The sequence below is a fragment of the Nothobranchius furzeri genome, chromosome 11, assembly GCF_043380555.1.
Source record: "Nothobranchius furzeri strain GRZ-AD chromosome 11, NfurGRZ-RIMD1, whole genome shotgun sequence".
Lineage (NCBI taxonomy): Eukaryota > Metazoa > Chordata > Actinopteri > Cyprinodontiformes > Nothobranchiidae > Nothobranchius > Nothobranchius furzeri.
The window spans coordinates 51,202,903-51,229,470 of record NC_091751.1 but is presented as its reverse complement, the minus strand read 5'-3'; the positions used below and the strand labels follow the sequence as shown (position 1 = coordinate 51,229,470).

Below are 26,568 nucleotides of genomic sequence, written 5' to 3'. Positions count from 1 at the left end.
GGATGGATGGTTTAATGAACTGACCTGTATTGGAATGTTTATTCTGTGAAGTGCCTTTAGACAACTCTTGTCTTGATTAGGCACTATACAAAAAACTTGAATTGAATTGAATTGAATATTTACATTTTTACTAAGAAGCACGAAAGGGCCAAAATATTGACTACATGTGTCTACAGCACAATTAGACACTCATGTATGTAGTTTATCAGCAAAAAAAGTTGATTTGGGGGTGACTTGCTCTTTAAAAACTTTTTTAGATTGATTTCATACACTATTGGGTGCTACTGACCGACTTCCTTCAAGAAACACCTTAAAATATATTTTTTCTCTCATAAGCCCTGTAATTAAGAGAACAATTGAGAGCAGTTATGAAAAAGTTGTGTGTTGTGTGTTTCTTTACCTGTTCATAGCCTAAACATTGAGGCTTACTTAACTCATCTTGGGGCATTTGTCTGGCACTGAGATAAGGCCAGCTGTTAAAAATGGAACACTCTCTCCCAGGCAGAGAACACAATGTCCCGGGGAGTGCAGAAGGACGTGCCGTCTGGTAAGAGTCCAGTCACCTTTGGTGTCTCTACTGTCACTTCGCCCTCTGGCAGACAGCTCGGGCTACACTTTCTCTCGGAAACTTCTGGGATGAAGTGTGAAACTTAATTCCTTGTCTCCTCCGTTCTTTCATCTCATGTTTGTGCCCTGGCATGGGAACTTAGTTTGTATCTGCACTTGAACAGATTTCTTGGGATTGTCCAAATGCTGTCATATGTTCACAGGTTGCTTAGGCAACCTACAACGTCACCAAAAATAATTTAGAAGCAGAATTATAATTTGAATAATTTCAATATTTTAGTCACACAAGTTAAGTATGTGCAAATTCAGTTGTTTTATCTAAAGATTTATTTAAATTATAGGTGGCATTGTTCATCTGCAGAATCTGAATTCAACAGTTGATAGTCCAGATCAAGTCAAGTTAATTTTGAAAAAAATAACTAAAAATGGCAAAAATAAAAAAATTACTTAGTGCAGTTTGCACAAAAACATGAAAGAAAACCCATACTGGACTTGAATTTGTTGATTTGTAAACAGTTAAGCATTACAGCCTGAATTATGGACTCATTTTCCTGCCAAGAAGACTTTCTCTAAAAACAAACAACAGTATGAAGTCAAAGCAGGGCTGTTAGAACTGAAAGCCAAATAACTTTAAACATCGAAGATTGTAATTTTATCCATCAAATCTGCCCTAAAGTGATTTTTTTTTATTTAAAAAAAAAGAAACATTTTCTGGAGTATTTTCTTTAAACATGAGTATTTTTTTTATCAGAAAGTTGACGTTATTATTTAAAGTAGTGGTAGGAGTGATGATAAACATAATATGAATATGAAGAAGCAGCATTTTATTAAGGATGCCATTAGCAGTGCTACGGTCATTGTCAGGGTGCACAAAGGCTTTGCCACTTGTGTCTGTCTCATTGTAAATGTCACTGTGGCTCTTCTGAATGCTGAGAGGAATGGAAATAAGAGCAGGTGAGAGGACTTCAGCTGCTCTCTGAGGTATAATTAACATCACAACACTGAAGAGAATTTTTCCCTGTGTGTATTTATAAACCGGTTTGCACCGTTTAAACACCCATGTCCCAAAAAGATCTGTCTCAGACACTCTAAACAAGAGAGACAATGATGGAAACAAAAAATATTGATCAAACATCATTAAAACTTCTTTCATTTGACCTTCTTGGCTGTTGACCAATCAAATCACAAAAGTCCCACACGGTTTTCCATTCTAGCCACTAGATGGCAGCAAAAAAACAATATAATCAACGAAGTTTTCTCTGCACCTGGCAACATTTACCACTAGAGGTCACTGTTCAACAGCTGATAAAAACATCAGATCTGCTCCCATTGACCTCCATCTATGACATAACGTCAAAACAAATATCAGATGTCACATAGAACCGTGTTACTGCTGAGACAATAATCCATCACACTTAGTTACTTTAATTATACGACCTTTAGATAGATGACATGGGAACAACCGAGTGTAAAAGTGAGTACTTAAGTGCATGGACGTAGTTTTTGTGGGGACACAGCCGCTTGGTCCTAGGGCTCCACCAGTGTCTATTTAATATAGCGTAATATTGGTTTTGGACGATAAAATGTGCATGGGACAAAAATTGTCTTAGGAAAAAGTGTGTGTGTGTGGGGGGGGGGGGGGCATGTCCCCCCCTGTCCCCCTCCCAAAACTACATCCATGCTTAAGTTTAGAAATCCTTATTTTGTGTTATTGTGCATTATTTCCTTGGTTGCTGCATTTTCTCTACAATTTTACAGGTATATTTAGTCAAAAGCAAAACTATATTTAATTTGTATCACCAGTGAAATAAAAACAATAAATTTAGGATAAAGTTTTTCTTTGTCATACTGCTATTTTAAATATGAGAGTAAGTAAGTATGAGATTGTATTATTTATAAAATAAACATTTTCCATTAAATAAATAGAGCAAATACATTTCCAATCTTGAATGGCTGACAGGAAAGGAAAGCCACTAAAGCTGTGTGTTTTTCTTTTAATAATTGCATGCCTTCTGCTACCTAAAGAGAAAGGTGCAACACAAAACTGCTGCAGCCCAGTATTAAAAACATTTCACTTTCTGGCAGTTAATCTAAACATTTGCAAACTCTACAAAACAAAATCACCAGCAAAAGAGCATTAAAAATGTGTGAATCAATTTTAAAATGTTAACAATACAAGCGGCAACATTTCTGTGCTGTTTCTTCACTACTGTTTTAGAGCTGCTTCAGAAACAAACCTGTGCCTGGTTGGTAAATGTTCTGTATCTTCTCCTGAAGCAGCGTAAACCACGCAGCCTGTGCCAGAGGTAGGAAACAAGCAGACACATGATGTTGACCAGCCAAATGTTCCCCGCTGTGACCAAAGTCTCCATGCCCTTCACTTTACTTCTCATACTTCTTCTGCTTCATTAGGAGCTTTAAAAGAAGCTGCTCAAGTCTTCATCCTCAGGACCGCCCAGAAATTAACTCTAAACTTTCCCACACTACCTCTGAAGATTCAGTCAATCTGCCACTCCGGTTGACACCTTGGAGCCAAAGGACGGGCAGCATGTCCTTGTTACAAAAGAGTGACAGGTGCCAGCAGAGATAGAGTGCTCAGTCATGTGTAACTACAAAACAATGCATGCACGTTCTTTTCAGAAAGTCAGAATAAAGCAAAATTATCACATTCAAAGCAGAGGGAAATTTGGTTTCCTTGTGACGGTACAGAGAGATAAAAGAAGCAAGAAAACAGATTAGAATACCGATTAAATGCTTTTCAGTGTTTAGTATGGAGGAAATTGTGTTTCTATTGTTAAAGAACTAAAAGGTGGAAAAAAACAAACTATCTCTAAAATCTGTTCGATGATGCACAAGAACTACATTAGAAATGCAACAAATGATGCACAGCATGTACAGAAGCCTCCTCTGGCATCAACACCAGCTCTAATGAACTCATGTTTTCAATTAAACACAAAAAAGGAGCTTATCAGTGCTTTGCTGTTTAATGTTGTTACCTGAAATTATGACTACTATTTTTACAGCGTTTTTGACATTGACAGTTTTGAGGTTTATGAAAGTAACTCATCCAAAGCTGTCAGAAAACCTTTTATTTGTCAACTTAATATGCTATTATTAAAGGACATTCACAGTGAAAAAAGGATGATAACACAATTAAATGATAAACTGACATTACTGACATGTATATCATCATAAGTGTATTATTGTTTATACAAGTTAGAAAGCTTTAACTGAAAAATCATTTTGCAGAACAAAGCTGAAAAGGTGTGAAATATTATGATGTTTTGTAAGTGTTTATTTTATTAATCTTATTGGATTTCACCGTGCAAGTAAGCAATAGAGAAGAAGGATATGATGTTGATGACTGATGTGGATTAATTAACACGTCTATTTATCTTTTAATCATTCTGAATCTAGTAAGTGCGTTTTCCTTCGAAACTAAGGCGATGGATAGGTAAATCTCAGATATCGGACAGTCTCCGCGGTACATAAACGCACCAAACACGAAGTCGTGACTTCGGGGGGGAGAGACAACAGAAAATAATTTCACGCGAGTGTCTTATTCACGGTAGCTAACAACTTAGACATTAATAAGTTAAGTTAAGTTTAGTTAAATTATTCAGAGACAAAAAAACAAATTTCTAAAAGTCTTAGGTCACGTGATTTGGGATCAAAATAGCATTTTCGCGGGAATCAATATGGCGGATGACAGGTCTCCTCCGGTTCTACATTCTTTGCAGTGTCCTGTTTGTTTTGAAAGCTTCACACCTGCAACAATTAACGACCACCTCGACGCGTGTCTTCAAGAAAGTTCTGCTGACAGCAGTCCTTCAGCCGCTGCCGAGACCGGACCTCCTGGGAAGAGGTCTCGCATTAGGGCCGAACCTGTCAACACACCCAGCTCTCCTTCCTCCATGGCCGGAACACAGTCCAGGGTCTTTTCTCTGTTCAAGACAAACAAGGAAAAACTCAACGTCCAACCCGAAAGAAGTGGTGTGTTTACGAGTAAACAAAGTCCAGCCGGTAAGGGGATTAAACGTGTGCTGACAGAGACTGAGTTTGGGTCAGCAGGTACGGAAGCCCAGCTGAGCCAACTGCCTAAAAATGAGACTCAATCACCGCGGACGTTGTTTACATTTGACAAACCTTTGGCTGAGATCCTGAGGCCAAACACACTGGAGGAATACTTTGGTCAGAATAAAGTTGTAGGCCAGCAAACCCTCATCAGGTCACTTCTGGACTCTCAGGAGATCCCGTCTCTGATCCTGTGGGGTCCACCTGGATGCGGAAAGGTGTGCAGGTGACAGCTAAGATCATGCATGCAAAATTGTCCTTTTTTCATTACAACTTCCATGCATATATATTATTTATCTTCCTGTTTCATATATGGCCACAGAAAGTGTTCCTTCCACCTCCTGCAGCATTTACTGTATGACGGCATCACCCATTCAAGTTATTATTATAGGTCAGGTGCTGCTGACAGACCTGTTCAACATTTCTCTCTCCCAATCTGTGGTGCTTAGCATGTGCGATCAACTATTATCCCGGTCCCAAAACAGTCAGCTGCAAGAAGAAATTAACGACTGCTGTCTTGTAGCTCTCATTTTGATTGTCGTGAAGGGCCTGCGGCCTGGTTTTGACCCACAGATGGTTGGTGGACTTCAGAAAAAGACTATGACCACCCCTTATGGGGCATTGGATCAGGAGCTTATCCCACCCAGGATCTGTTCATCCTTCTTCCCTCAGGCATAAGATTGAGCAGCATGTTTATTAATGACTGAATTTTTGTTTTATTTGTTGCTTCAAGCCAGCCTAAGTGACACATTTCATTCTCTCGTGTGTCTAACAAGCAGTAGCTGATAGTAAATGTGTCTAAATCATAAAAAAAATGCACACTTACCTTCATTTTATTTGTTCAACCCCTTAATCTTGAGTTGACTATTAAAAGGGGCATCTTAAAACATTTTCAGAGCCTTATTGTCTTGTTTTGTTTTGTTTTTTTTTTCCTTTCTTCCAGACTACCCTTGCCCACATAATTGCCAGCTCAAGTAAAAAGAAGGGATCGGCTCGTTTCGTCACCCTGTCGGCCACCAGCACATCCACCAATGAAGTCCGAGAGGTGATCAAGCAGGCGCAGAATGAGCTCAGACTCTGCAAGAGGAAGACTATTCTGTTCATAGATGAAATTCACCGCTTCAACAAGTCCCAGCAGGTAAAACAAGCAGCAGCATTGGGCTCTGATTTCATGTGAAGGGAAAATAAAGTAATAGCAAAAAAAATAAATAAAAATCTACTTTATCTTGTTACTAATATTTATTCATTTAGTATACACCTTTATCCTGATATGTTTGATTTTTGGGGGGAAAATTTCACTCTCTGCATTATATCGGGCAGATATTTTTATTTATATGCATCAGCTGATTTAAATATCCTGTCTCAGAAAGGAAGGGTTAGCTGCTATGAGACTGCTGCTAAACCAGGTGTGTTTTAGACAGTTAAATGTCCCGTATTTGTATAACTGCTATTGTGTTCTAAGCTCTGTTTTTATTTAGTTTTTATATATTTTATTTTTGACATTTTCAGTTAGATATTTTTTTTATTTTTGTCAGCAAAAACATCTGCTTGATAAATGCTCAAACATTTTTGCCCACTGATATTTCTTTTTATTTTCCCATTTTATTTAATACTTGCTCAGTTTATTGATTTACTTCATTAGATTTGGTTAAATGTTTGATTGTAATACTGCAGGTGCACAAAATAGTGACTGACGAGTTAAATTCAGCGTTCACAAACAAGTTAAAAAAGGATGTGCATCCACCCTAGCATGTAAATAAAGCTAAAAACAATTAAATATCAGCCTAATAATACTTGTACATCTAAATTATTACCAACTGGTTGTATTTGCAACATTTGAATGAGTTCTGGTGTTAAATTTCAAGTAAGGTGCATTCTATTCCACATTTTTGCATTTTCTGGTTTTATATTAAGAAAAACTTATTTAATTAAATCATTTGAAGTTTCTGAGATCGAAGTAGCAGATAAAACTTGTTTCTTAAAACTTAATAAATGACAGTCATTTTTATATCTTATGATCAGTTCTTTTATATGTTAACAGTTTTATTTTTAATTTTTTTTTTTTTGTGCATGCACCTACAGGACACTTTCCTTCCCCACGTGGAGTGTGGGACGGTAACTCTGATCGGAGCGACTACTGAGAATCCCTCCTTTCAGGTGAACGCCGCCCTGCTGAGCCGATGCAGGGTTCTGGTTCTGGAGAAGCTGTCCGTGGAGGCGATGGGTTCGATTTTGAACAGAGCTGTGGAAACTCTCGGGATCAGAGTCCGGGGAGCACTGAATTCCCAACATGAAGACCTCGCGTAAGGGCGTCCCTGCACTTTAAATTACTAAGGCATTAAATAAAAGAAGTTGAATCAGACAGAAACGAAATGCATCCAAGACATTTTGCAACAAATGCTTTATATCTCATAAATATTGTTTATTTTAGATCAAATATATTCATAGAACAAAAGGCTTTGGACACTGTGGCCTTCCTTTGTGATGGGGATGCGAGGATAGGACTCAACAGCCTCCAGCTGGCGGTCCAGGCTCAGATTAAGTCCACAGATCCAAACCGGTCTCCCCGAGAGATTCTGGTGACAGAGGAGCACGTGAAGGAGGGTCTTCAGAGGTCTCACATCCTCTATGACAAAGCTGGTAAGCTCAGATGGTCTGGTCTGAACATCCTTCCACTTCACAATTAGAGAATGATGAAACAACTTGTGCTCATCCTTCTTTGCTACTTTACCGATGCTGAGTTTCAGATAAGGAGGCAACTTCCTTACTATGTGTGTCTTTTAAAAGGTGAGGAGCATTACAACTGTATCTCAGCTTTGCACAAGTCTATGAGAGGCTCCCACGAGAACGCATCCCTCTACTGGTTGGGCCGCATGCTGGAGGGGGGTGAGGATCCACTTTATGTGGCCCGCAGATTGGTCCGCTTTGCTAGTGAGGATGTGGGTATGTGTCATCGCTGCATCCTTTATATTAGTGTCTGTAGCGGTTTAATCTTACGGTGGACAGCTGGATTCTTGCTAAATCAAACTTAAATGTATTTTTAAGCTTAAATTACTGTATCTATAGTTTAATTTTCCAACTGTTGTTTCATGGTTAATACTTTTGAGTTTTCTGTTGTAGTTAGATCTTTTATAGGTGCAGAGGTATTAGCTGAAGAAGCTTCTTACATTCTTTTTAATGATAAAGTGCAAAAATAATGTGTTTTTTTTTTTACTTTATTCCAAAATTTGGGAACGTTTGAGAATTTGGTGCATTATAATATTATATGCATGACTCAGATTTACTTAAAATGGTCTTTTCTTTTTTTTCTCTCCAGGTCTGGCAGATCCCTGTGCCCTCCCTCAGGCAGTATCCACCTTCCAGGCTTGTCACTTTATTGGAATGCCTGAATGTGAGGTAGGTACACCTTACATATAAGAAACGGTCTTAACTTTTCTGTTGTTTTTTGCTTTTTGTTCTATGAAATCACTTTTTTCTCTGTGCCAGGTGATCCTAGCTCAGTGTGTTGTCTACCTAGCACGAGCACCCAAGTCTGTGGAGATCTACAAGGCCTACGCCAACGTAAAAGCCTGTGTGAGAAACCACAAAGGCCCCCTGCCGCCTGTCCCTCTGCACCTCCGTAATGCCCCCACTAAGCTGATGAAGCAGCTCGGCTACGCTAAAGGCTACAAATACAACCCTGAGTTCAGCAGACCCGTGGAGCAGGAGTATTTACCTGAGGAGCTGAGAGGAACCGACTTCTTCACCTGGTCACCGTCAAACCCATGAGCATCTCCAATAACAATTCACTCTCCCGGTTGTAAATTTAAAACCCAAAGATGCTGTGAAAAATCAGCCTTTTGATTTAAAATCACAAATGAAGGTATGAGTAAGTAACAAAGCTTTCTTTTAAGCTGTCACTGCAGAGATTAGCCATTCCTGTTCTTTAAAAACAGTTTCAGATGTCCGTTCCCATTCATTCTGCAAATGCATCTCAAAATCTGTATATTTAATAAATAAATTCACTTAACATGAACATGAAAATGTAATAACAGTTTATTCATGTCTTCAGTTGTGGTTGTTTTCTTAGTTTTGGGCCATTGTCTGTAAGAAAACACATCAGGGTTACGTTAAACCACATTTACACTAAAGTCAGATCGGTCTGGCCCTGGTGGGGTCACAGTCTGTTCCTACCCAGCCCTGGCAAAGCTCAAGATGACCAAAGTGTAATGAGACATTCGCATGCCCCTACCCCTCTATCCCAAAAGGTTCTGGCTGCAGACTGCAGGGACTGATATTGGGTGGAGTCAAACGTCAAAATGGGCGTGGCCAGTCAGTAGGCGGAGTCTAACTCCGCAATTTACTAGTACCCCTGGCTGTATTGGGCGGGCTTGGATGTGCAATGGGCGTGGCCAATTGTATAATCAAGTTTCTGGAAAACATAACAAATGTAGAAGAAAGGCTTTGACATTTTATTTGGAGTCTACAAATAATCAATGTGGAATTTAGTGTGTCTAAATTTATAGAAATTATACAACATTAAACGTTTTAAATAGGATGCTTTGTAAATAAATTAAACAAAAGAAATGCACTGAGAGCATAAAGCTTCGGGTACTTTTGTAGTCTTTTAGGTTTTCGTCAGCCTCTCTTGCCGTAGTAATAGGCCCATAAAGAAAATTGAAACTGGAAAACCATTCCTATTTCTATTCTATTATATTTCTATACAATTTCATAATTTTAAAATTAAAATAGTCGCTTTTGTAAGGTAATTTTACTTACTACTATTGTGTGGATTATTTCTTTCCATAATTTGCCTGAGACCTGTCTCAACAACTGGCCACGCCCATCGGAAATCCGAGCCCGCCCCGTATCAGTCCGTGATCTGCAGCTGGGGGTAGGCTGCTTGGGCACGCTTGCCCTGCAACAGCGGCAACATTTGACACCAAAATGAAGCGGAGTTACCTATCCGGAAGCCAGAAAAGAAAAAAGCGTGAGGAGGAAGAAAAGAAAAAACAAGACCGTGGTAAGTGGTTATTTACATTGGATACATTTTTGGCCTACATGTCTTGTTAAATTTATCAAACCAGCTTGCTCTAAACTGCAGCAACCAGGTAGCAGGTAATTGACAAACTGTAATATCCTAACAGAATTAGGGAAATTTAGATTAGTGTGGGGTGCCATTTGTAAAATCAAAGAGTCATGACAGCAGTGTTTACTTTTATAAATATTAAAGATCCCAACTAAAGATTTAATTAGCAAGCTATATATTTAATTTAGCTCCGAATTAAATATGTTTTAAAAACTAATTTTTTTGGTCTGATATACATATTTAGTTTGTAAAATAAATATATAATTTACTAACTACATATTTAATTCGGAGCTAAATATTTGTTTGGAGAGCTTTTATCCAACATCTCTCATAGAGTTGGAGAAGGTGGTCAATAGTCCATCTGGTTCTGTATTGGACGCAATCCCTGCTAAACTTCTAAAAGAAGTTTTTCTAGCTGTGTCTCCTTATGTTCTACAAATTATAAATAGCAGTCTACTATTGGGTGAAGTTCCCAGCTCTTTTAAACATGCAGTAGTGCGCCCTCTGCTGAAGAAAGCTGGCCTAGATTCGAATATATCTAACTATAGGCCTGTTTCCACACTGCCTTTCTTAGCTAAGGTCTTAGAAAACTTGTATGCCCAAATGATATCCTTTCTACGTGAAAATGAGATGCTAGAGATTTCAGTCTGGGTTTAAGTCTCTCCATAGTACAGAATCAGCCCTGTTGGTTTTGAATTATATCATGATGGCAAACGATTCTGGGGAGGCTGTGGTTTTGGTGCTCTTGGACTTGACTGCGGAATTTGACACCATAGACCACAATATCCTGATTGGTCGACTGGAGCAATAGGTGGAAATATCAGGCTTAGCACTCCAGTGGATAAAATCGTACCTGTCAGGGAGGAATTTTTGTGTAAGACTTTGGGACTGTTCGTCTGATACTGCTGATTTGCAATGTGAGGTGCCTCAGGGATCAGTCCTGGCACCTTTCCTCTTTTCCCTCTATCTGCTGCCGCTGGGTGACTTGTTTCGTTGGCACGTCAGGTTTCACCTGTATGCGGATGACTGTCAAATCTATTTACCTGTATCATGCAAAGTTCTTTTAAACCGCTCTTGGACTTCTTGGAGGAGGTAAAGTTATGGATGGCTCAAAATGTATTTTTCTTCAACCAGAATAAAACTGAGACTTTCCCGTTCTGCCTGAAATACAAACATGGATGTGACTCTACTTCATTAGTACTTTTTGAGAAGGCTGTGGTCACCAACCTGGGGGTGAAGTTGGATGTTGAGCTCACTCTGGACAGCCAGGTCAATGGAACAATCAGATCCTATTTCCATCTCAGGAGAATAACTAGGATTAAGCCGCTGCTATCGCGTAAACATCTGGAAACAGTCATCCACGCCTTCATTACCACCAGACTGGACTACTGTAACTCGCTTTATGCAGGCATCAAGCAGGCCTCCATAGCGAAACTATAAAAGGTCCAAAATGTGGCAGCCAGGTTACAGACTGGTATCAGAAGATCTGAACACATCACGCCTGTCTTGGCATCCCTACACTGGCTTCCAGTCTCTTTTAGAATTTTGTTTGAAGTTCTGGTGTTTGTTTTTAAATGAGTTGGCTCCACGTTATCTGTCGGATCTGATCCATCCTTATGTTCCCGCAAGGAACCTTTGGTCAGCAGCACAACAAGGACTGTTGGTCACTCCTAAATACAGACTACAATCTCGAGGGGTCGTGCTTTCTCGGTGCTGGGACCGAGGCTCTGGAATAAGCTACCTACATGTGTGAAACAGGCCACCACGCTTGGCAAGTTTCACCCCGGGTTTCCACAGAAGCCGTCAGCAGCACGTTACTGCAGCAGCACGTCTTGCTCGCGTAAACTGCTGCTTGGCCCTTCCCACGAGACGTGAAGCAGCAGGGGAGCAGCTGTTACCGACCGGTCCTTGGGCCATGTGAAGGCGCTATATAAATAAAGTTTAGTAGTAGTAGTTTACAAACTAAATATTTAGCTCCAAAATTTTATATTTATTATTTAATAGCCCGAAGACCTCTTATGATGAATTATATAAATGGAAACCATGTTCCCTCGCCCAGACGTGGGTCACCGGGGCCCCCCTCTGGAGCCAGGTCTGGAGGTGGGGCACGTTGGCGAGCACCTGGTGGCCGGGCTTTCACCCATGGAGCCCGGCCGGGCACAGCCTGAAGATAAAGAGTGGGTCCCCCTTCCCGTGAGCTTCCTCAAAGCTTACGTAGTTTACGGTTTTAACGTAGCATCTTCTTTTATGCCAATTCAGAATGTACAGACGCAACAAAACGCAACACTGCCTCCTGGGGTCACAAATGGGATGGGTCGCAGAATTTGGTGTAACACCGGCACCGCAGGTTGACCGCGCTGCAAGACAGACAGATGGTAAAAAGCCCCCGGATCAGCTCACCCCATTACCCAAAACTACTGGCTTACCTCTGCCGAGCTGGGGAGGAGATCAGCTGCCCAATGAGAACAACCTCCAAACAGGAAGAGGCCACGCTGGTTACGCACCTGCTCTGACTGGTAAGTTTGGAGCTGCATAAGCGTCAGCTTCCAACCAGCACTCACTACAGATAAACCATGAAGGCTGTCACAGAGAGGAAATACTAATGAGGCAGTCAACTGGATTTTACTTACAGTCGCACCCGGCATATCGCCACCTCAAACGCTCTCTGTGCTGAGGATTGGAATCAGAGAGCTGTGTGTGGGCAGCAGGTGTCTGCCTCTTATGAAGGCAGCGTGCCCCACCCCACAATCACCAGAATGTCATCCACCTGGACAAATCTCCATGAACCAAACAGTTCATCCTACCACACATGTAAACAGTGAGCGACACGAGTACTAAACAAAGGGAAAAGTAGAGCCTGAAATTGTTTTTGCAATCTAAACAAAAGCAAAACTCCTCCAGCATTCCTTCAACTAGTTCATGCCCAGTTCAGTTATCAGAAGAGGTAGCGCATCTAGCGGGGGCTCATAGACCAACGTTAGCTTAGTTCTCTCTGCGGCTGTTCACCTACTGTATGTAAACATGTTGCCGACTTTGCCCAAATTCACTCCTCTGGATTTATAACTTTATGTTATAAACAGCGTTTCACTTTACACCAAAGCAGATTTTTAAAAAGTCTGGAACCCTACCAGCTTCTGTTGCTGGTGGTGTTACCGGGTTCAGCTGCTGCTCTCACACCGGAATGAGAAGATCTCTGAACAGCGATGCTCATATAAATAAATAACGTAATTTTGACACACATAGTCATACATCAGAGCTTTAATATTGTTAATAATTATCTCGCTTTACACTACAGCGGACGGAGTGCAGCCTCCGTGGTGAAATACCCATCCATCCATCAGGATTATCAATAACTTGTATAAACACATCACATTTATCCCTGTCCCTGTCTTCCTCGTGAAATAAATGAACGTTAATCTTACCCAGAAACACATGTTCGCTGCAAATCTGAGGGCTGCTAGTCTGCTTGATTGATCGCTGCAGTTCATCTCCGTCCTCAGTCTCCATCAAAGTTATTAAAAAAAACTAAACGAGTTGAGTTTACATCCTTGTCTGTTAGTGCAGCCATCCACGCAGCAAGCTAAAACCATTTTACTGTCAAATCACCTACATAAAAGCGATAAAAGGCTACAAACGGGCTTGTTTTGACTAGCTTCACTGGAGTTCCAACGGCTGTAAACGGTCTTCTTGCCGTCCATCATGGCGAAGGAGGACACATGAGTGGCGTGACGTCACGTGCAAAGGGTCAATAGGCTATATAACCCAAAACACTGCTGTTAAGTTAAGACACTTTCACTTTACAAATGGCACCCTATAATTTTAGGCATTGGGAACTGTGAAACCTGCATTCCTTAAATATCAAAATTACTTTTAGGAACATTTTCTTCGCAATCAAGCTGGAGAAGTAATGCTGTTATTAAAGCTCTGGACTTCTGGTCGGTTTGACCTGGCCCTATGATAGATGGACACAAAACATCTGATTTATTAAGAAAACAGCATTGTGACTTGCTTCCCAGAAATAGTCCAGATAGCAGTGTTCTGAAATTTATGAGGTCTTTTTGGGTTGCTTTGGAGCAAACAATGAAATGTTTTCCACAGTAATGGGCTGATATAAAATTATGAAAGTCGTGTATACACAGGGTAATGGGTCGCCGCCCTCGACACTTCCTGCTCTCTCTCACAGCGGTCTGCCCTTGCCCTGCCATGGCTGGAGCAGAAGGTCCGAGCAGCAGGGAGAGAAGATGTTTATCCCACTGCATGTAGACTGATAATGAATCACGCAAGCGGGAAGCCACCACTGGCTTCTACTTGCCAATCAAAGGCTTCCTCTATAAGTAGGCGTGAACTTCAGCCAGCCAATTAGTTGGTAGTGGGTGTGTTTGGTTGGCTTCGCATGAATCGGATAACCAGAGAACAGGTCCAAAAAAACGGTCAGCTGAGCACACTGGTTACCCAGGTGTGAACACAATATACCCTACCAGGGCCGGTCCGTGCCGATGTGAAATCACCATGATGTCCCAGGTGTCACACACTTATCACTATTAGAGAATAGAGTAGAAAATGAATTAACTGTATCCCAGTGTGGAAATGTTGGTGTTCTGAAAAGTGTGCAAATGAGCAACGAAAACTGCAAATGAGATGAATAAGTGTTAGTAGAATAACAACCGAAACTGAAAATCAAAAAAGCAGCAGGAATGCAAGAACGGTTTACTGGTTTTGTTGGGATCAGTGGTAATTGTAGAGACAGCCACTGGGAGGAAGGACCTATGATAACATTCATCATGCACCTAGGATGCAGCCACTGAGGGAGCTCCCCAGCTCCAAAACAGCTTCATGCATGGAGTGGGAGCCTTGGGCCCCCAAATGCCTAGAAGCAACCCTGGCCACTAGTACCCCTCCACCTCCTGTATTCTGGTGGTTGATTTTGGGTTTCAGAATGATTCCTAGCTTGGCAAGCCAGACTAAATAAATATATTATTTAGTCTGGCAACACTCTATTGACGACTCTCGGTCGGGCGGGTTCTACCGTTGTCTTTCAAACGATCTCCACATGCTACTGGACAATGAACAATGTGACGTACTCACCGCAACGGATGCCATTAAACGAGGCGGTCCACCATTGAATAAGGTGAAAATACATCATTTTTTTCTAAAAAATAACTTAAATACATCTTTCTGCTCCTGATTCTAATAAAGTCCAAGTCCAAATAGTCCAACATTGATTTATAAGCCGTTTCAAACAAGCTGTCGCCATCTTGTTCCATTATGTTGCATCATCCCGCCCACCAGACGAGTAGAGGGCCCTGATTGGCCCACAAAGCGGATAAAGCACTGTGATTGGTTTACAAAGCAGATAGAGTGCTATGAATGACCCAATATTATGGACCAATCACAACTCTCTATGTGTTTGAAACCCCTCTAGAGAGCTGTGATTGGCTAGCCAGAATGCTGCTAGGGGCTGTGGAGGTTCCAGTGGAGCGTTCCTAGACCAAACTTTGCAAAGCAAGAATTTGGTCTAGTTCACTAGGCTAGATGATTCCCTTACCTCACTGATCCAGGGGATGAAAGAGGCCACCCGGGTGAAGACTGTTGGTTTTTTAGGGGTATTGCACCCACGTCCGTCCACAAAGCTAGTCACTCCCTCGACATACCATTTGCCGTCTCGACCCACACAACTCAGAGGGCCTCCAGAGTCACCCTGCAAGTTTCAGAGAGAGAAGCTCAATCACTGATGAGTCTGTGCTCCTTAAGAGAATATTATGGGATGTGTTTCTCACATGGCACGCTGATTTGCTCTCTCCTCCTGCACAGACCATTGTTGTTTTAACCGAGCTTCCCCACCACTCACTTTGACTGCAGACGTTGTGATCCACCACAGGTAGCAGCGCCTGCTGTAGCGTCGCTGCCCGAGGGCCACCGGCTGCAGAGAAAACAATCGCTCTAATTACAGAATAACGCAACGCACCTCAAAATAATTGCATATTATAAACGACCCAACAATGCCTCTTATACGTGAGTGTTTGCAGCAGCTCTTACAGTAGAGGCGACCCCAGCCTGTGATGTAACAGGGCTGGTTGGGGCTGAGGGAAGCTCCATGCTGGGGAAGACAAGCTGGCTGAACTTTGTCATTAACATCAGCGCTCTTCTGCAGTTTAAGCAGGGCAATGTCGTTCCTTCGGACCAGGAAAGCACCATAGATCAAACTGGGTTTTTAAACATACTTTATTCTACTGGGCGGACATGAACGTACCCACAAGAAACACAGTTGTCGTTCCATTTGGGGTGGAGGAACATTTTGGAGACCATGATGGATTGTTCAGGTCCTTCTTCCTTGTTCATGTCATGTTCAGCAAGAACCATCCTATATGTGTGGAATCTAAATTGGAAACGCAATCAGCTGTTATTTATTGTTATAAAAGAGAATATTCATTCAGATGTGTTACATTTTTACTTCAAACATTTTAACTCCTTTTTAGGAAAAACTCCTCAAATTGATTGCCTCAGCTGACTTTTTTTTTTGTCTTTCTGAGGTTGTATTTATCTAAATTTAAGATGTAGGAATCACATTTTTTTTATTCAGCATGTCCTAAATTACACTTTACAACATGTAAGAAATGTAATGACACATTCTGTGACAATTCTTACAGCGATTCCAATATTTCATGTGCAATTTAACTTTTTTTTATCTAACGTGCAAAGAAACATTTTCTTACGTGATGCAATGTGCTGCAGTCAAGACCCAGTCAGGAGCAACAAGCGTTCCTCCACAGGTTGGGTAGAAGGACTCCAAAGAAACCTAAAATGAAACAAATTCTGCTTAGATAAAGAAAATGTGATGCACATTTTGTTGAGAAGCCTCCTTTCAGGTTATCATGATAATTAGTAGAATCCAAAACTCCAACAAGCAGTGGTTCTGGTTCCCAATCTGGGGTCCCCATAATTTTTTCTGTGCTGAGGTTGTGAGGTCGCTAATTTATAAAATCCAGATAACACACCCAATAGTAAAATCAGAACTCTGTGTAAAAGCCACAGCTCCTTGTGTCTGCATAAAGTTTGTAATTATTAATTGTGTGCATGCGGTAGGAGCTGGGGTTGGGGAGCCCTGGCTTGTTTTGGACACTGAATAAAGGTTGGGAACCACTGATCTAATGAATGATACTTCTATAATGTTAGTTCTTGGCTGACCTACCTGCCATGGCCAGCTGTAAGGTTGGGCTTCTTCTCCATTCACCACCCGGCTGTGACTGGGAACGCCACACCCAGATGCTTTAACACGGGAGATAACCAAACACATTTCGTCCATGTCAAAATCATCAAATTGTAAAATGTTTAGTGTGAACTTACCAGTTGTGACAACCAACAGGAAAACAAGAACCGGTTTCATCTCTTGCTTGTTCAAAAACAACTGACGGCTCCAGCAGGACTTTTTATGTGAATCATTCCAGACAAAACCAGATGCGGTCTGGGAGTTTTCCTTCCATTCGCCAGGTGGCAGGAATGTTGTGCACTGGAAAGATGCATGCATTAGGAGCAGCTTTTACCTGTTCTGTTAATGTAAAATGGTACATAAACCTGCTGTTCAATGTTTTTTATCAGAGTTGCAGGTTAATTTTAAGATTACAAGATTTCACATAGAATATTATGGATTTGGCCTATTTTCAAAAGTGAACAGAAGTATTATTTAATGTAAATATGGATAAAAAATTGGGTGTAGTTTTAAAATACTAATATTTAAAATCAATATGCTTTTAAAAATTACTTTAGCGTTTTCTTCGCAGGGTGGCTGGACTCTCCCTTAGAGAAAGGGTGAGAAGCTCGGTCACTTGGTCTCAGAGTAGACCCGCTGCTCCTCTCCATTGAGAGGAGCCAGTTGAGGTGGCTCGGGGATCTGGTCAGGATGCATCCTGGGTGCCTCCCTGATGTGGTTTTCCGTGCACCCGAGAGGAGAGTCGAGGGAAGACCCAGGACACGCCGGAGGGACTCTGTCTCGGCTGGCCAGGGAACGCCTTGGGATTCCCCTGGAGGAGCTGGCCCAAGTGGCTGGGGAGAGGGAAGTCTGGGCCTCTCTGCTTAGACTGCTGCCCCTGCCCCCCTCGGATAACCTGATGAAAATAGATGGATGGAAATTACAGTACTTTAATTACAGGTGGCTTTCTCATTTACCTGTGTTTCAGAGCAAATTGTATTTTTTGTTTGTTACAACAAAGATGAGTTCCATACAATACAAAAGCAGCATCAGAGGACAAACAAATGCTAAGTTATCATATGACCAAAAGCATGCAGAAAAAGAACACAGTTTGATATAAATGAACCCAGGGTCACATTAAAACCTCAGATGCTTGCACTTTAATACATTTTTAAAATTTTGGTCAATTTCTGACAAATTCATGGGTCACGGATTGCTAAGAAACACATTAAGTGATGTTTAGCAATTTTTCTAAGGTGCATTTTGTTTTAATTGTCAGGATTTTTAGATTTAAAACCAAAATGAGTGATTTCTTGTAAGAAGTTTTGTGTTCTTGGCCACAAGAGAGCGCTGTAAAGCAGATGTTCCTCCTGGAGCCTCAAAACAACAGAAGAAGAATTTGTAGTTCAAAGATGGCGCTACCCGGTGTTTTACTCGTGCGTCTGAGAGCACTGTGTAATTTATCCAAATGTGGTCATACGGGAGGAAAAACAACGTCAAACCGGACCAGGGACATGCGGTGGTACAGGACAAAAGCTCAGAACATCCACGAGCACAATGCGCCACTTTTCCAGAATAAACAAGGTGAGTAAAACGCCGGCTAGCTAACGTTAGCTAACAGTTCGCAGCATCATTGCACCTCAAGGACATTCCTCAAACTCGCTGATATAATGTTATAACTCTAGTTTATGTCTTAAGAACGTATCTCATTGTATTTTATTATATCCTATGTTATTTAGAGTGATATTTAAATACGCATGTTTGTGTCGCACTTTTTAATAATTAGATGGAAACCTGCTGAAGGAGTTCCCAGATCCCAAAAATCTGTTAAACGGCACCATTTCCAGGTCACTGGGAGTGAATGACCTGTCCCAGTTCATCCAGTACAGCTGCACAGAACAGGCGGGAGTCAAGGTCAGGACGAGGCTTTTCTGTTGACTGTGTGCACCCCCGTACAGCTCCTGATCTTGTGTTTGATTCGAGGTTATGTTGTACTTGTGTGTCCGCAGAAAGCCACTCTCACGCTGCAGTGGCCTTGCCAATTTGAAGAAAACGGTTATGCATCTAAAAAGGCTGATGCAGAGCGATTTGCTGCTGCTGCAGCTTGCTTCAGACTCAAGGTAATTTACTGGAAGACGTTTAAAGATCACCTATTTGCAACTCTTGCTGTTTATAGTGTTTTAACTGTCTGTTTTTGGTAAAGGAAATGGGTTTGATTGGCCCAAACAATCAGCTCCCCAAGAGAAGAGCTGGCCGAGGAAGGGGAGGGCTACATTCCCATCTTTATGATGAGGAAAATGGCTGGATAGATGATGTATCCAGAGCAAGTCACTGTTCGTCTTCTATAGATGTCTCCGGTGTAGCTGAAGCTCTTTCTCTGTTTCCACAACCCAAATCTCTTCTGACGAGGGTGATCCAGCTGGCCACTTCCTCCAGCAGAGTTAGGGTTTGTGCATCCTTTTGTTTCCTACAATAAAACTTGTCATTTTTACCTTCCTGTGTTCTGTAAGTGTTCTGCCGTTGCAGGAGTTTTTGCATTTCAAAACTGTTGGAGGGAAGCTAAAAAAGTGCGAGCTGACTCTGCTCTGGCCTGAGGAGATGACATTCGCCGCTACAGCAACCAGCCGAGCAGCGGCAGAGAAGAAAGCTGCCGCACTCGCCTGCATGAAACTGAGGGTAAAGAGAGTTCGGATTTTACACCAAAGCCATTATGTAGATATCTGACCTATGCTCAATGTGCCTATTTGGTGCCTGGTGCAGGAGCTCCAGCTTCTAGACAAAGACAACAACCCGCTTACTCATGCAAAGTACCATCGAGAGAAAGTGAAGGAGGCTGGAGAAAGAGAGAGGCGGCCACTTCCTCTGGTAATCCCAGAATATCTGGAGCAAAGAATGAAGGAGTATCTTACTCAGGTCAGTTCCCGTTATTTTATCATCTTCAGGTCAATTTTGAGAGAAGTTTATATTAAAGGGACTTTACAGAGTTTTGAATTTTTATGCTCGCAATTGCCCCCTAAGGCCGAAAGCGTAACGGCAGCTTCAATAGTAGGCTCGTGCACGAGGTGCGCATGCTGTACGTGCACACTCCTTAACGAAAATAACAGCTGAGACAGTCCCGTGTGTGTGTGTGTGTGTGTGTGTGTGTGTGTGTGTGTGTGTGTGTGTGTGTGTGTGTGTGTGTGTGTGTGTGTGTGTGTGTGTGTGTGTGTGTGTGTGTGTGTGTGTGTGTGTGTGTGTGTGTGTGTGTGTGTGTGTGGCCCGTAGGACAGAGGACAGGAGAATGCGCAGCTAATTAAATAATTTGGTTCTGTACCTTTCTCTTCAGCACAGCCGACAAAGGTTTATGATGGGTCAGTCCTCCTGCATGCTCAGATCATTCCCTTCCCTTGCTTAAAAAATTGTTCCAAAATGAAAGTTGAACCCACATCTTTTTTATCTGTGAATTCAGTGCCATTCGGCGAGTCTCCAATAAAAATTTGGGCATCTTACTGTAAAAAAATATACCATTAATGTAAAAAAGAAACTCTAAATAAACTATGCTCACATCAAGAATCGAACCCGGATCTTCTGCACGAGAGTCCGATATCTTACTAAAGCTTGGTTTATGCTTGACGCATTTACTTTCCGCGCGGTGATGCGGCTCGCGGATGGAACGCGCTTCACAACTCGCAGCGTTTATGGTTTGTTCGGCTCGTCTCTGCGGTGAGCCAATATTCTCCCAAACTGAACGGGGCAGCATGGAGCTCTACGGCATGCATCCAACACTACACCGTAGTAGAAGTAGAAATTACTGTTTACAACATGACATTTCAGCATTTTTAACAGTGTCCTCGTCTTTTCCGACAGTGCGAGCCATTTCTCTCCAAGAATTATTAACTACATGTTGATCACGGTGATCTCTGAGAGCTGAATCATACAAATGTCTGTATTTACGAACCTCTGCCATACTAGTTCTTGCCGGTCCGCCATGTTTTTCCGCGTCCGTCCATCCGCGTGGTTAGAAATTTTCCGAGGTGCGCGCTGCAGAAATCTTGGGCCGTGCGGAGATGCGGTGGAGGGGCGTGGTTGTTAAAATGACGCAACTTTTCCGCGCGGAGCCGTGCGAACCTCGCGGACGCGTCAAGCATAAACCAACCTTAAGTGAGCTAAAGTGCCAGTGATGTCCTTTGTATCTGTAACATTTATATCCTTGATGAAAGCTGAAACCACGTTCAAAGAACGGTTCGGAGCAAAAATGGCTATTTTGTTGCTAATTTGCAGGAAATATCTAGAGGAAAGTTCTACAGAAAGTAGCTAAGGGTCCTCAGATATGTAGCTAGCTTTGTCACTAGGCGTTAGGAACAGCAACAAAGTGGCACTGCCTCTCTCTGCTGCTAAAGCTACGGATAGCAAATGCTACGGGCTATGCCTGAGCGTGAACGCGCATGAAGCAGCCTGCTCGACCCGAGCACCTCTTTTTCTGTGATTTTACAGAAAAACAGGCAATCACAGTAAAAATGCCAGGGCTCATTCTACAGGACCAGGGCATTGCAGGAGAATGTGTGAAGAAGAAATTTATTATTTCTATACATGTTTTGGCTGTCAAACTTCCATAATGCCCCTTTAAGGCTTTTAACACAACAAAATGGCATCTATTTGATAGTACCCAGTGGCGACAGAAGTTCAGAAACTTTGGGAAGAAGAAGAGGCAACGGGGCAGCAGGTGAATCAGCAGTGTGAAGAGGAGGAGGAGGAGGAAGACTATATAACAGACGCTATTACCGGCAGGCCATACTGCGCGCTGTCTGAACAACGAGCTCAACAGCTCAGCCACCAGCTGCAACAGGAATGGGAGACTGCAAAGCCCGGGCTCTGCGTGGAATTGCCGGCGGATGCTCATCGCCAGCGTGTTGTGTCAGCTGTGCGATCCTCCAGGGTGGTTGTCATTGCTGGGGAGACGGGATGTGGCAAAACAACACGCATCCCACGCTTCCTGCTGGAGGAGCAGGTGAGAGGAGGTGAGGGCGCTTGGTGCAACGTCCTGGTGACTCAGCCTCGTCGGATCAGCGCGGTGTCGGTGGCTCAACGCGTCGCTTATGAGATGGGGCCGCATCTTAAACACCGCGTGGGATATCAGGTAGGCACAGGCTCTTTGTGCTGTCATTTAGCTGAACCATGTTTATTTGAGTATTCTTATGCTTCTTTTTGTTTTGTGTTTTTATTTAAACCATCTTTTTTTTTAGCTTTTTGAAAAGGTTTGAAACATTTAGTGAAGTTAAACTAAATGTATATTGTTGGGTTTTGGTGCAGACAGTGATACTTTTCTGTTCTTAGGTGAGACTTGAGAGTAGACCCCCTGAGCACAGCGGAGGATCCATGCTCTTCCTCACCGTGGGCGTCCTGCTGAGGAAGCTCCAGTCAAACCCCACCCTGAAAGGAATCAGCCACGTCGTGGTGGACGAGGTCCACGAGAGGGACGTGAACACGGACCTGCTGCTGGCCTTGCTGCGCTCCAGCCTGGATGAAAACCCAGACCTACGAGTTGTGCTAATGAGCGCTACTGGAGACAACCAGAGGCTGGCTGAGTATTTTGGGGGTTGTCCCATTGTGAAGGTACCAGGCTTCATGCACCCGGTAAAAGATCACTACCTGGAGGACGTGCTGAGGGAGATGAGACGCCCACTTTCAAGAGACAAGGTGATGGATTATCAGGTTTTAGCTTTTCTATTCATTTAGAATTATATAATTTAGTGGAATGACTGTTTTGTTTTTATCCGATTTCTAAGAAGGGAGCAGATGAGGCAGCACCTGATCCAGACCTGGTAGCAGATGTCATTGAGCACATCGACAAACATGGAGAACCAGGTACCTAACGCTCAATAACATTTAAAAAATGCCTTTTTTCTTTAAAATATGTTTTTAAATCGTTCTTTTCGGATCATCAGGAGCAATTCTGTGTTTCCTCCCTGGGTGGCAAGACATCAGAGCCGTTCAAGACAAACTTGAAGCAAAACGACTAACTCCCTCTGATTCCCACATGGTCCTGCCGTGTAAGAACGTCAAGCACGTCTGGATTTGCTTTCCCCAATTTCAGAGTTCTAACTGCTTAAATTTGATTTCTAGTGCACTCCAGCTTATCAGTGGCTGACCAGCAGGTGGTGTTCCAGCGCCCCCAAGTGGGCCAGAGGAAAATAGTTCTTGCCACTAACATTGCTGAGACCTCCATCACCATCGACGACATTGTTCATGTGGTGGATGCTGGAACTCATAAAGAACAGAATTATGACCCACGCACGAAGGTTGTTTTTTATTTTCCGCCTGAATTCACGAGCAAACAAAGCTAGCTTTAGTTTATTTCTCCAGTAAAATGTCTGCATTCCTTTGGTTTTCCAGGTGTCCTGCCTAGATACGGTGTGGATATCTCGCTCTAACGTCACACAAAGAAAGGGGCGAGCAGGACGCTGTCAGCCAGGACGGTCCTACCACCTGTTTCCCAGGCAACAGCTGGAGACCATGACTCCATTTCCTGTTCCTGAGATCCTGCGTACCCCTCTGGAGAGTTTGGTGCTGCAGGTGAAAATCCACTGTCCAAACTGCAAGGTACTTTAAAGAGACCTACTGATTTATTTATTTATTTTTATTTATTTATTTATTTTTTTAAATAGAATAATAACTTGTTGTTTGTGCCTGCAGGCTGGAGATTTCTTGTCCCGAGTTTTGGATAGTCCAGAACCAGAAGCAGTGAGAGACGCTGTCCAGAATCTCCAAGATATTGGTGAGTGAAGTGAAACCATCAGTGAAACTGGTTTATAGATTTAAATTCTCTACCATGTCCTGCTTTAACAGGAGTTCTGGACAAGACTGAGACGCTGACTCCTTTAGGCCAGCGGGTCGCTTGTATGTCGTGTGACCCGCGGCTGGGCAAAGTTCTGGTTCTGAGTGCCGTGTTCAGATGTGTTCTGCCCATGTTGTCTGTTGCTGCCTGTCTCACCAGAGACCCGTTTTTCAACAGCCTGCAGAATCGGGCACTTGTCAACAAGGTGAGGTGACTTGTTACCGTTTTGGAATGTAGGTCTTTTTGTGTGTTTCCCCATTAATGACACAAATAACAAATCCAGTATTCTCTGGGAAGTTTCAATCTGGTTCTGGCATTTCTTTCCTTTGTTTACAAAACAAACATAAATACATTTCCTTTTTAGTCATTTGTGTTTGGTTTGTCCAGGCCAAGGAGGACCTGAGTGGCTCCAGCTGTAGTGACTATCTGGTGTTCAGCAGGGCGGTTCTGGGTTGGAGGAGAGCCCAGCAGGAGGGAGACAGAGAGGACAGGCATGAATATCTGGACAAATACACTCTGTCCAAAGCCAGTCTTCGGTTCATCAATGGTTCGAATGGTTTTACTCAGGTTAAACGTCGTCTGAACCAGCCGTTTAGTTATGTACTCCTTTTGTTTTCCCCCTTTCCCAGGTCTGATTTCTCAGTTCAGTGAGAACCTGCAGGAAGCAGGTCTGGTTTCTCGTGTCAGCGAGTGCCAGCGTCACACGTCCCTCTACAATGAGCACAGTCACCAGGATGAGCTGCTCAAAGCTGTGCTGCTTGCAGGACTGTACCCCAACCTAATTCAGGTACACGACGGCCTTCGTTTTGCTGATTTCATTCATTCTGTTTTCTCTCTTTGTTTATTTCAGGAGTTTCTCGTGAAACCCTTTTTTAAAACGTGTTAAATAAATACACTTTTTTGTTTGTTGTAGGTGAAGAAGGGTGTCGTGACTAAGGGAGGGCGCTTTCGTCCCAACAGCACATCTTTCCGCACAATCAGCGGACCGGTCCTGCTCCATCGCTCTTCGGTTAACAGGTTGAGTACGCTCTACAGCATTCTTTTTTTTTTTTTTAAATCTTTTATTTTCATTTATTGACATTAAAATAAAAACACAATCAGAACTAAATTGCTGCAAGCCAAAATGAAAAAGGGGACAGAAAGAAGAAAAACTTATGTTGTCTGCCCCTTTTAACTAAAATAGCATTAATACAAATGAAATAATCATATGATTCTTAAGGAAATTGAACAATATAGTTCCTGGACCTGTTGGCCGACAAAATCTCAACCCATGAATTTGAGAAAAAAATAGAAAAAGAAAACAATTTACACAGAAAGAAGCACTAAGTTACAGATCTATATACATACATATATACACATACAAGCACATACTAGGTTAATATTTTGTTCCTTTAATCCCATTCCACTTAACTCAGAAATCTTTATGTTAAAAACCTTTGATGTCCCTTCTGTTGCAGAGGAAAAGAGAACCTCCCCAGTCGTTGGTTGACCTTTTTTAGCGCCGTCAAGTCTAATGGGAATGTGTTCATCCGAGACTCTTCTTCGGTCCATCCTCTCGCCCTGCTGCTGCTCACAGACTGTGATATCACAGAGACAGGTATTTGTAGCGGTCCAGGTGACCACCTGTGGTGTTTGGAGGCATTGAGGGAGCGTGCAGAACTTCTTTTTACTGCTGCATGCTGAAATGAAACCCGTTTTGAGCTAGTGGGATTGTGTCTTTTACCCTTATTTAGCAGTTTGTACTGTTTCTACTAAAATGTTTAACAGTAGCAGAAAACTAAACGCCTCAGGACTTGAGTGTCACTGCAGGAGCTCAGAGTGAAGACTGCAAACGCCAACTCTCCAGCAGACTTGATGCTTTTGGGTTTCTTGTTTCATATATTTGTATTCAAACTTTATGCGTCATTAAATACGATCTCGTATTTCAGCGTGTCAGGTGTTACACTCGAGTTATTTATGAAGCAACAAACAGTCAGGGCATAAATGTAGTGAAAACACACTTTGGCGTTGCTTTCTTCCTCTGAGCCTTATTAGGACTACATATATCAGATTTTTTTAAGATTAAAGCAGCCGAATGTGATTAAATCTTTGATTCCATAAACTGGTCATTAAGGAATCTATCCATTTTTTGTTTGGAATTGCTGTTTTTAGGAATTTTGATCCCAGAGATAATGGGACTGGTACAAAAAGGATTTCCTCTTATTAAAATGGAAAAGAAAACACTTTTTTCTACATTGTTCTTTAAAAGAGTTAAAAAAAACCTGATTATATGTCAGAGCCTTGTACACGGGAGGTTCTTCTCACAAGCCTCAGAAATGTCCTCGTCTTGTCTTTTTGTACCTAAACATTCACCCTTTCCATCTTCTGTCTCAGTAAACGGCGACATGGTGGAAGTGTCCTTCCCTGGACGCTCTCTGGTTCGCTGTGAGCTGTCCGCTGAGACCTGGGAGCTCCTGTGGGAGCTACGCACGTCCATTCAGACCATGCTGTACCGAAACCTCAACGATGCCAGCAACGCCAACACGACTCAAGACGGAAACCTCATATCCTTACTGGTGGAGCTGCTCAACAATACGGAGTCCAGTCCTCTGGTTAAGAATAACAGCATGGAGGGCGAGGTGGATTGAAAACAGTTTGGATCAGCTGCTACAGGAAGAGGAAGTTTGGTTTAGTTTTCACTGCACTCTGAGTGATGGAGTCTGTTAATGTTCTGATCTCCCAGGTGGAAGTCCACCATGGATATGTATATCCTGTTAATCTTGTAAATTATGAACTCTGTGTAATCCATCTTTTGGATTTTGGACTTTTGTTTTAGATTAAATTGAAGTTATTTGCTTTACTAAAAAGCAAAGGTCGGGT

At 42.3% G+C, this 26,568-nt stretch overlaps 3 protein-coding genes across 4 annotated transcripts; 2 read left to right on the top strand and 1 right to left on the bottom strand.

The window, feature by feature from the left end:
* Positions 1 to 4,094: 4,094 nt before the first annotated feature.
* wrnip1 (WRN helicase interacting protein 1) lies at positions 4,095 to 8,656 on the top strand. The gene is made up of 7 exons (XM_015956794.3): positions 4,095 to 4,859; positions 5,585 to 5,779; positions 6,724 to 6,944; positions 7,073 to 7,281; positions 7,429 to 7,584; positions 7,958 to 8,037; positions 8,128 to 8,656. The coding sequence occupies exons 1-7, from the start codon at positions 4,266 to 4,268 to the stop codon at positions 8,407 to 8,409; spliced, it is 1,737 nt and encodes a 578-aa protein (XP_015812280.3). The 5' UTR covers positions 4,095 to 4,265; the 3' UTR covers positions 8,410 to 8,656.
* A 2-nt stretch (positions 8,657 to 8,658) lies between these two features.
* On the bottom strand, positions 8,659 to 17,361 carry LOC107383903 (chymotrypsin-like elastase family member 3B). The gene is made up of 8 exons (XM_015956795.3): positions 17,054 to 17,361; positions 16,899 to 16,975; positions 16,423 to 16,505; positions 15,960 to 16,085; positions 15,746 to 15,882; positions 15,487 to 15,629; positions 15,255 to 15,407; positions 8,659 to 8,724 (listed from the first exon to the last, which is right to left on the bottom strand). The coding sequence occupies exons 1-8, from the start codon at positions 17,232 to 17,234 to the stop codon at positions 8,707 to 8,709; spliced, it is 918 nt and encodes a 305-aa protein (XP_015812281.3). The 5' UTR covers positions 17,235 to 17,361; the 3' UTR covers positions 8,659 to 8,706.
* A 772-nt stretch (positions 17,362 to 18,133) lies between these two features.
* Positions 18,134 to 26,561, top strand: dhx30 (DEAH (Asp-Glu-Ala-His) box helicase 30). 2 transcript variants are annotated; one of them, XM_015956792.3, is made up of 19 exons: positions 18,134 to 18,479; positions 18,682 to 18,809; positions 18,905 to 19,015; positions 19,099 to 19,341; positions 19,422 to 19,571; positions 19,656 to 19,808; positions 21,538 to 22,011; positions 22,209 to 22,571; positions 22,664 to 22,739; positions 22,820 to 22,924; positions 22,998 to 23,173; positions 23,268 to 23,474; positions 23,568 to 23,649; positions 23,721 to 23,914; positions 24,097 to 24,256; positions 24,339 to 24,496; positions 24,623 to 24,726; positions 25,167 to 25,306; positions 26,083 to 26,561. In XM_015956792.3, the coding sequence occupies exons 1-19, from the start codon at positions 18,257 to 18,259 to the stop codon at positions 26,334 to 26,336; spliced, it is 3,501 nt and encodes a 1,166-aa protein (XP_015812278.3). In that variant the 5' UTR covers positions 18,134 to 18,256; the 3' UTR covers positions 26,337 to 26,561. The 2 variants fall into 2 exon arrangements, with proteins under 2 accessions (XP_015812278.3, XP_015812277.3); XM_015956791.3 differs by having other exon boundaries at positions 22,661 to 22,739.
* Positions 26,562 to 26,568: the final 7 nt, after the last annotated feature.

What these genes read in the sequence shown, in the direction of transcription:
- dhx30 (XM_015956791.3), top strand. Translation starts at nt 18,257, where the DNA reads ATGTTCCTCCTGGAGCCTCAAAACAACAGAAGAAGAATTTGTAGTTCA. An exon ending in GCCCACTTTCAAGAGACAAG is followed by an intron (nt 22,572 to 22,660) that starts GTGATGGATTAT and finishes CCGATTTCTAAG; the next exon opens with AAGGGAGCAGATGAGGCAGC. An exon ending in CATCGCTCTTCGGTTAACAG is followed by an intron (nt 24,727 to 25,166) that starts GTTGAGTACGCT and finishes CTTCTGTTGCAG; the next exon opens with AGGAAAAGAGAACCTCCCCA.
- LOC107383903 (XM_015956795.3), bottom strand. Translation starts at nt 17,234, where the DNA reads ATGCATGCATCTTTCCAGTGCACAACATTCCTGCCACCTGGCGAATGG. An exon ending in CTTACAGCTGGCCATGGCAG is followed by an intron (nt 16,506 to 16,898) that starts GTAGGTCAGCCA and finishes GTTTCATTTTAG; the next exon opens with GTTTCTTTGGAGTCCTTCTA. An exon ending in ACTGCAGCACATTGCATCAC is followed by an intron (nt 16,086 to 16,422) that starts GTAAGAAAATGT and finishes TTTCCAATTTAG; the next exon opens with ATTCCACACATATAGGATGG.
- wrnip1 (XM_015956794.3), top strand. Translation starts at nt 4,266, where the DNA reads ATGGCGGATGACAGGTCTCCTCCGGTTCTACATTCTTTGCAGTGTCCT. An exon ending in GTCCACCTGGATGCGGAAAG is followed by an intron (nt 4,860 to 5,584) that starts GTGTGCAGGTGA and finishes CCTTTCTTCCAG; the next exon opens with ACTACCCTTGCCCACATAAT. An exon ending in TTGGAATGCCTGAATGTGAG is followed by an intron (nt 8,038 to 8,127) that starts GTAGGTACACCT and finishes TCTCTGTGCCAG; the next exon opens with GTGATCCTAGCTCAGTGTGT.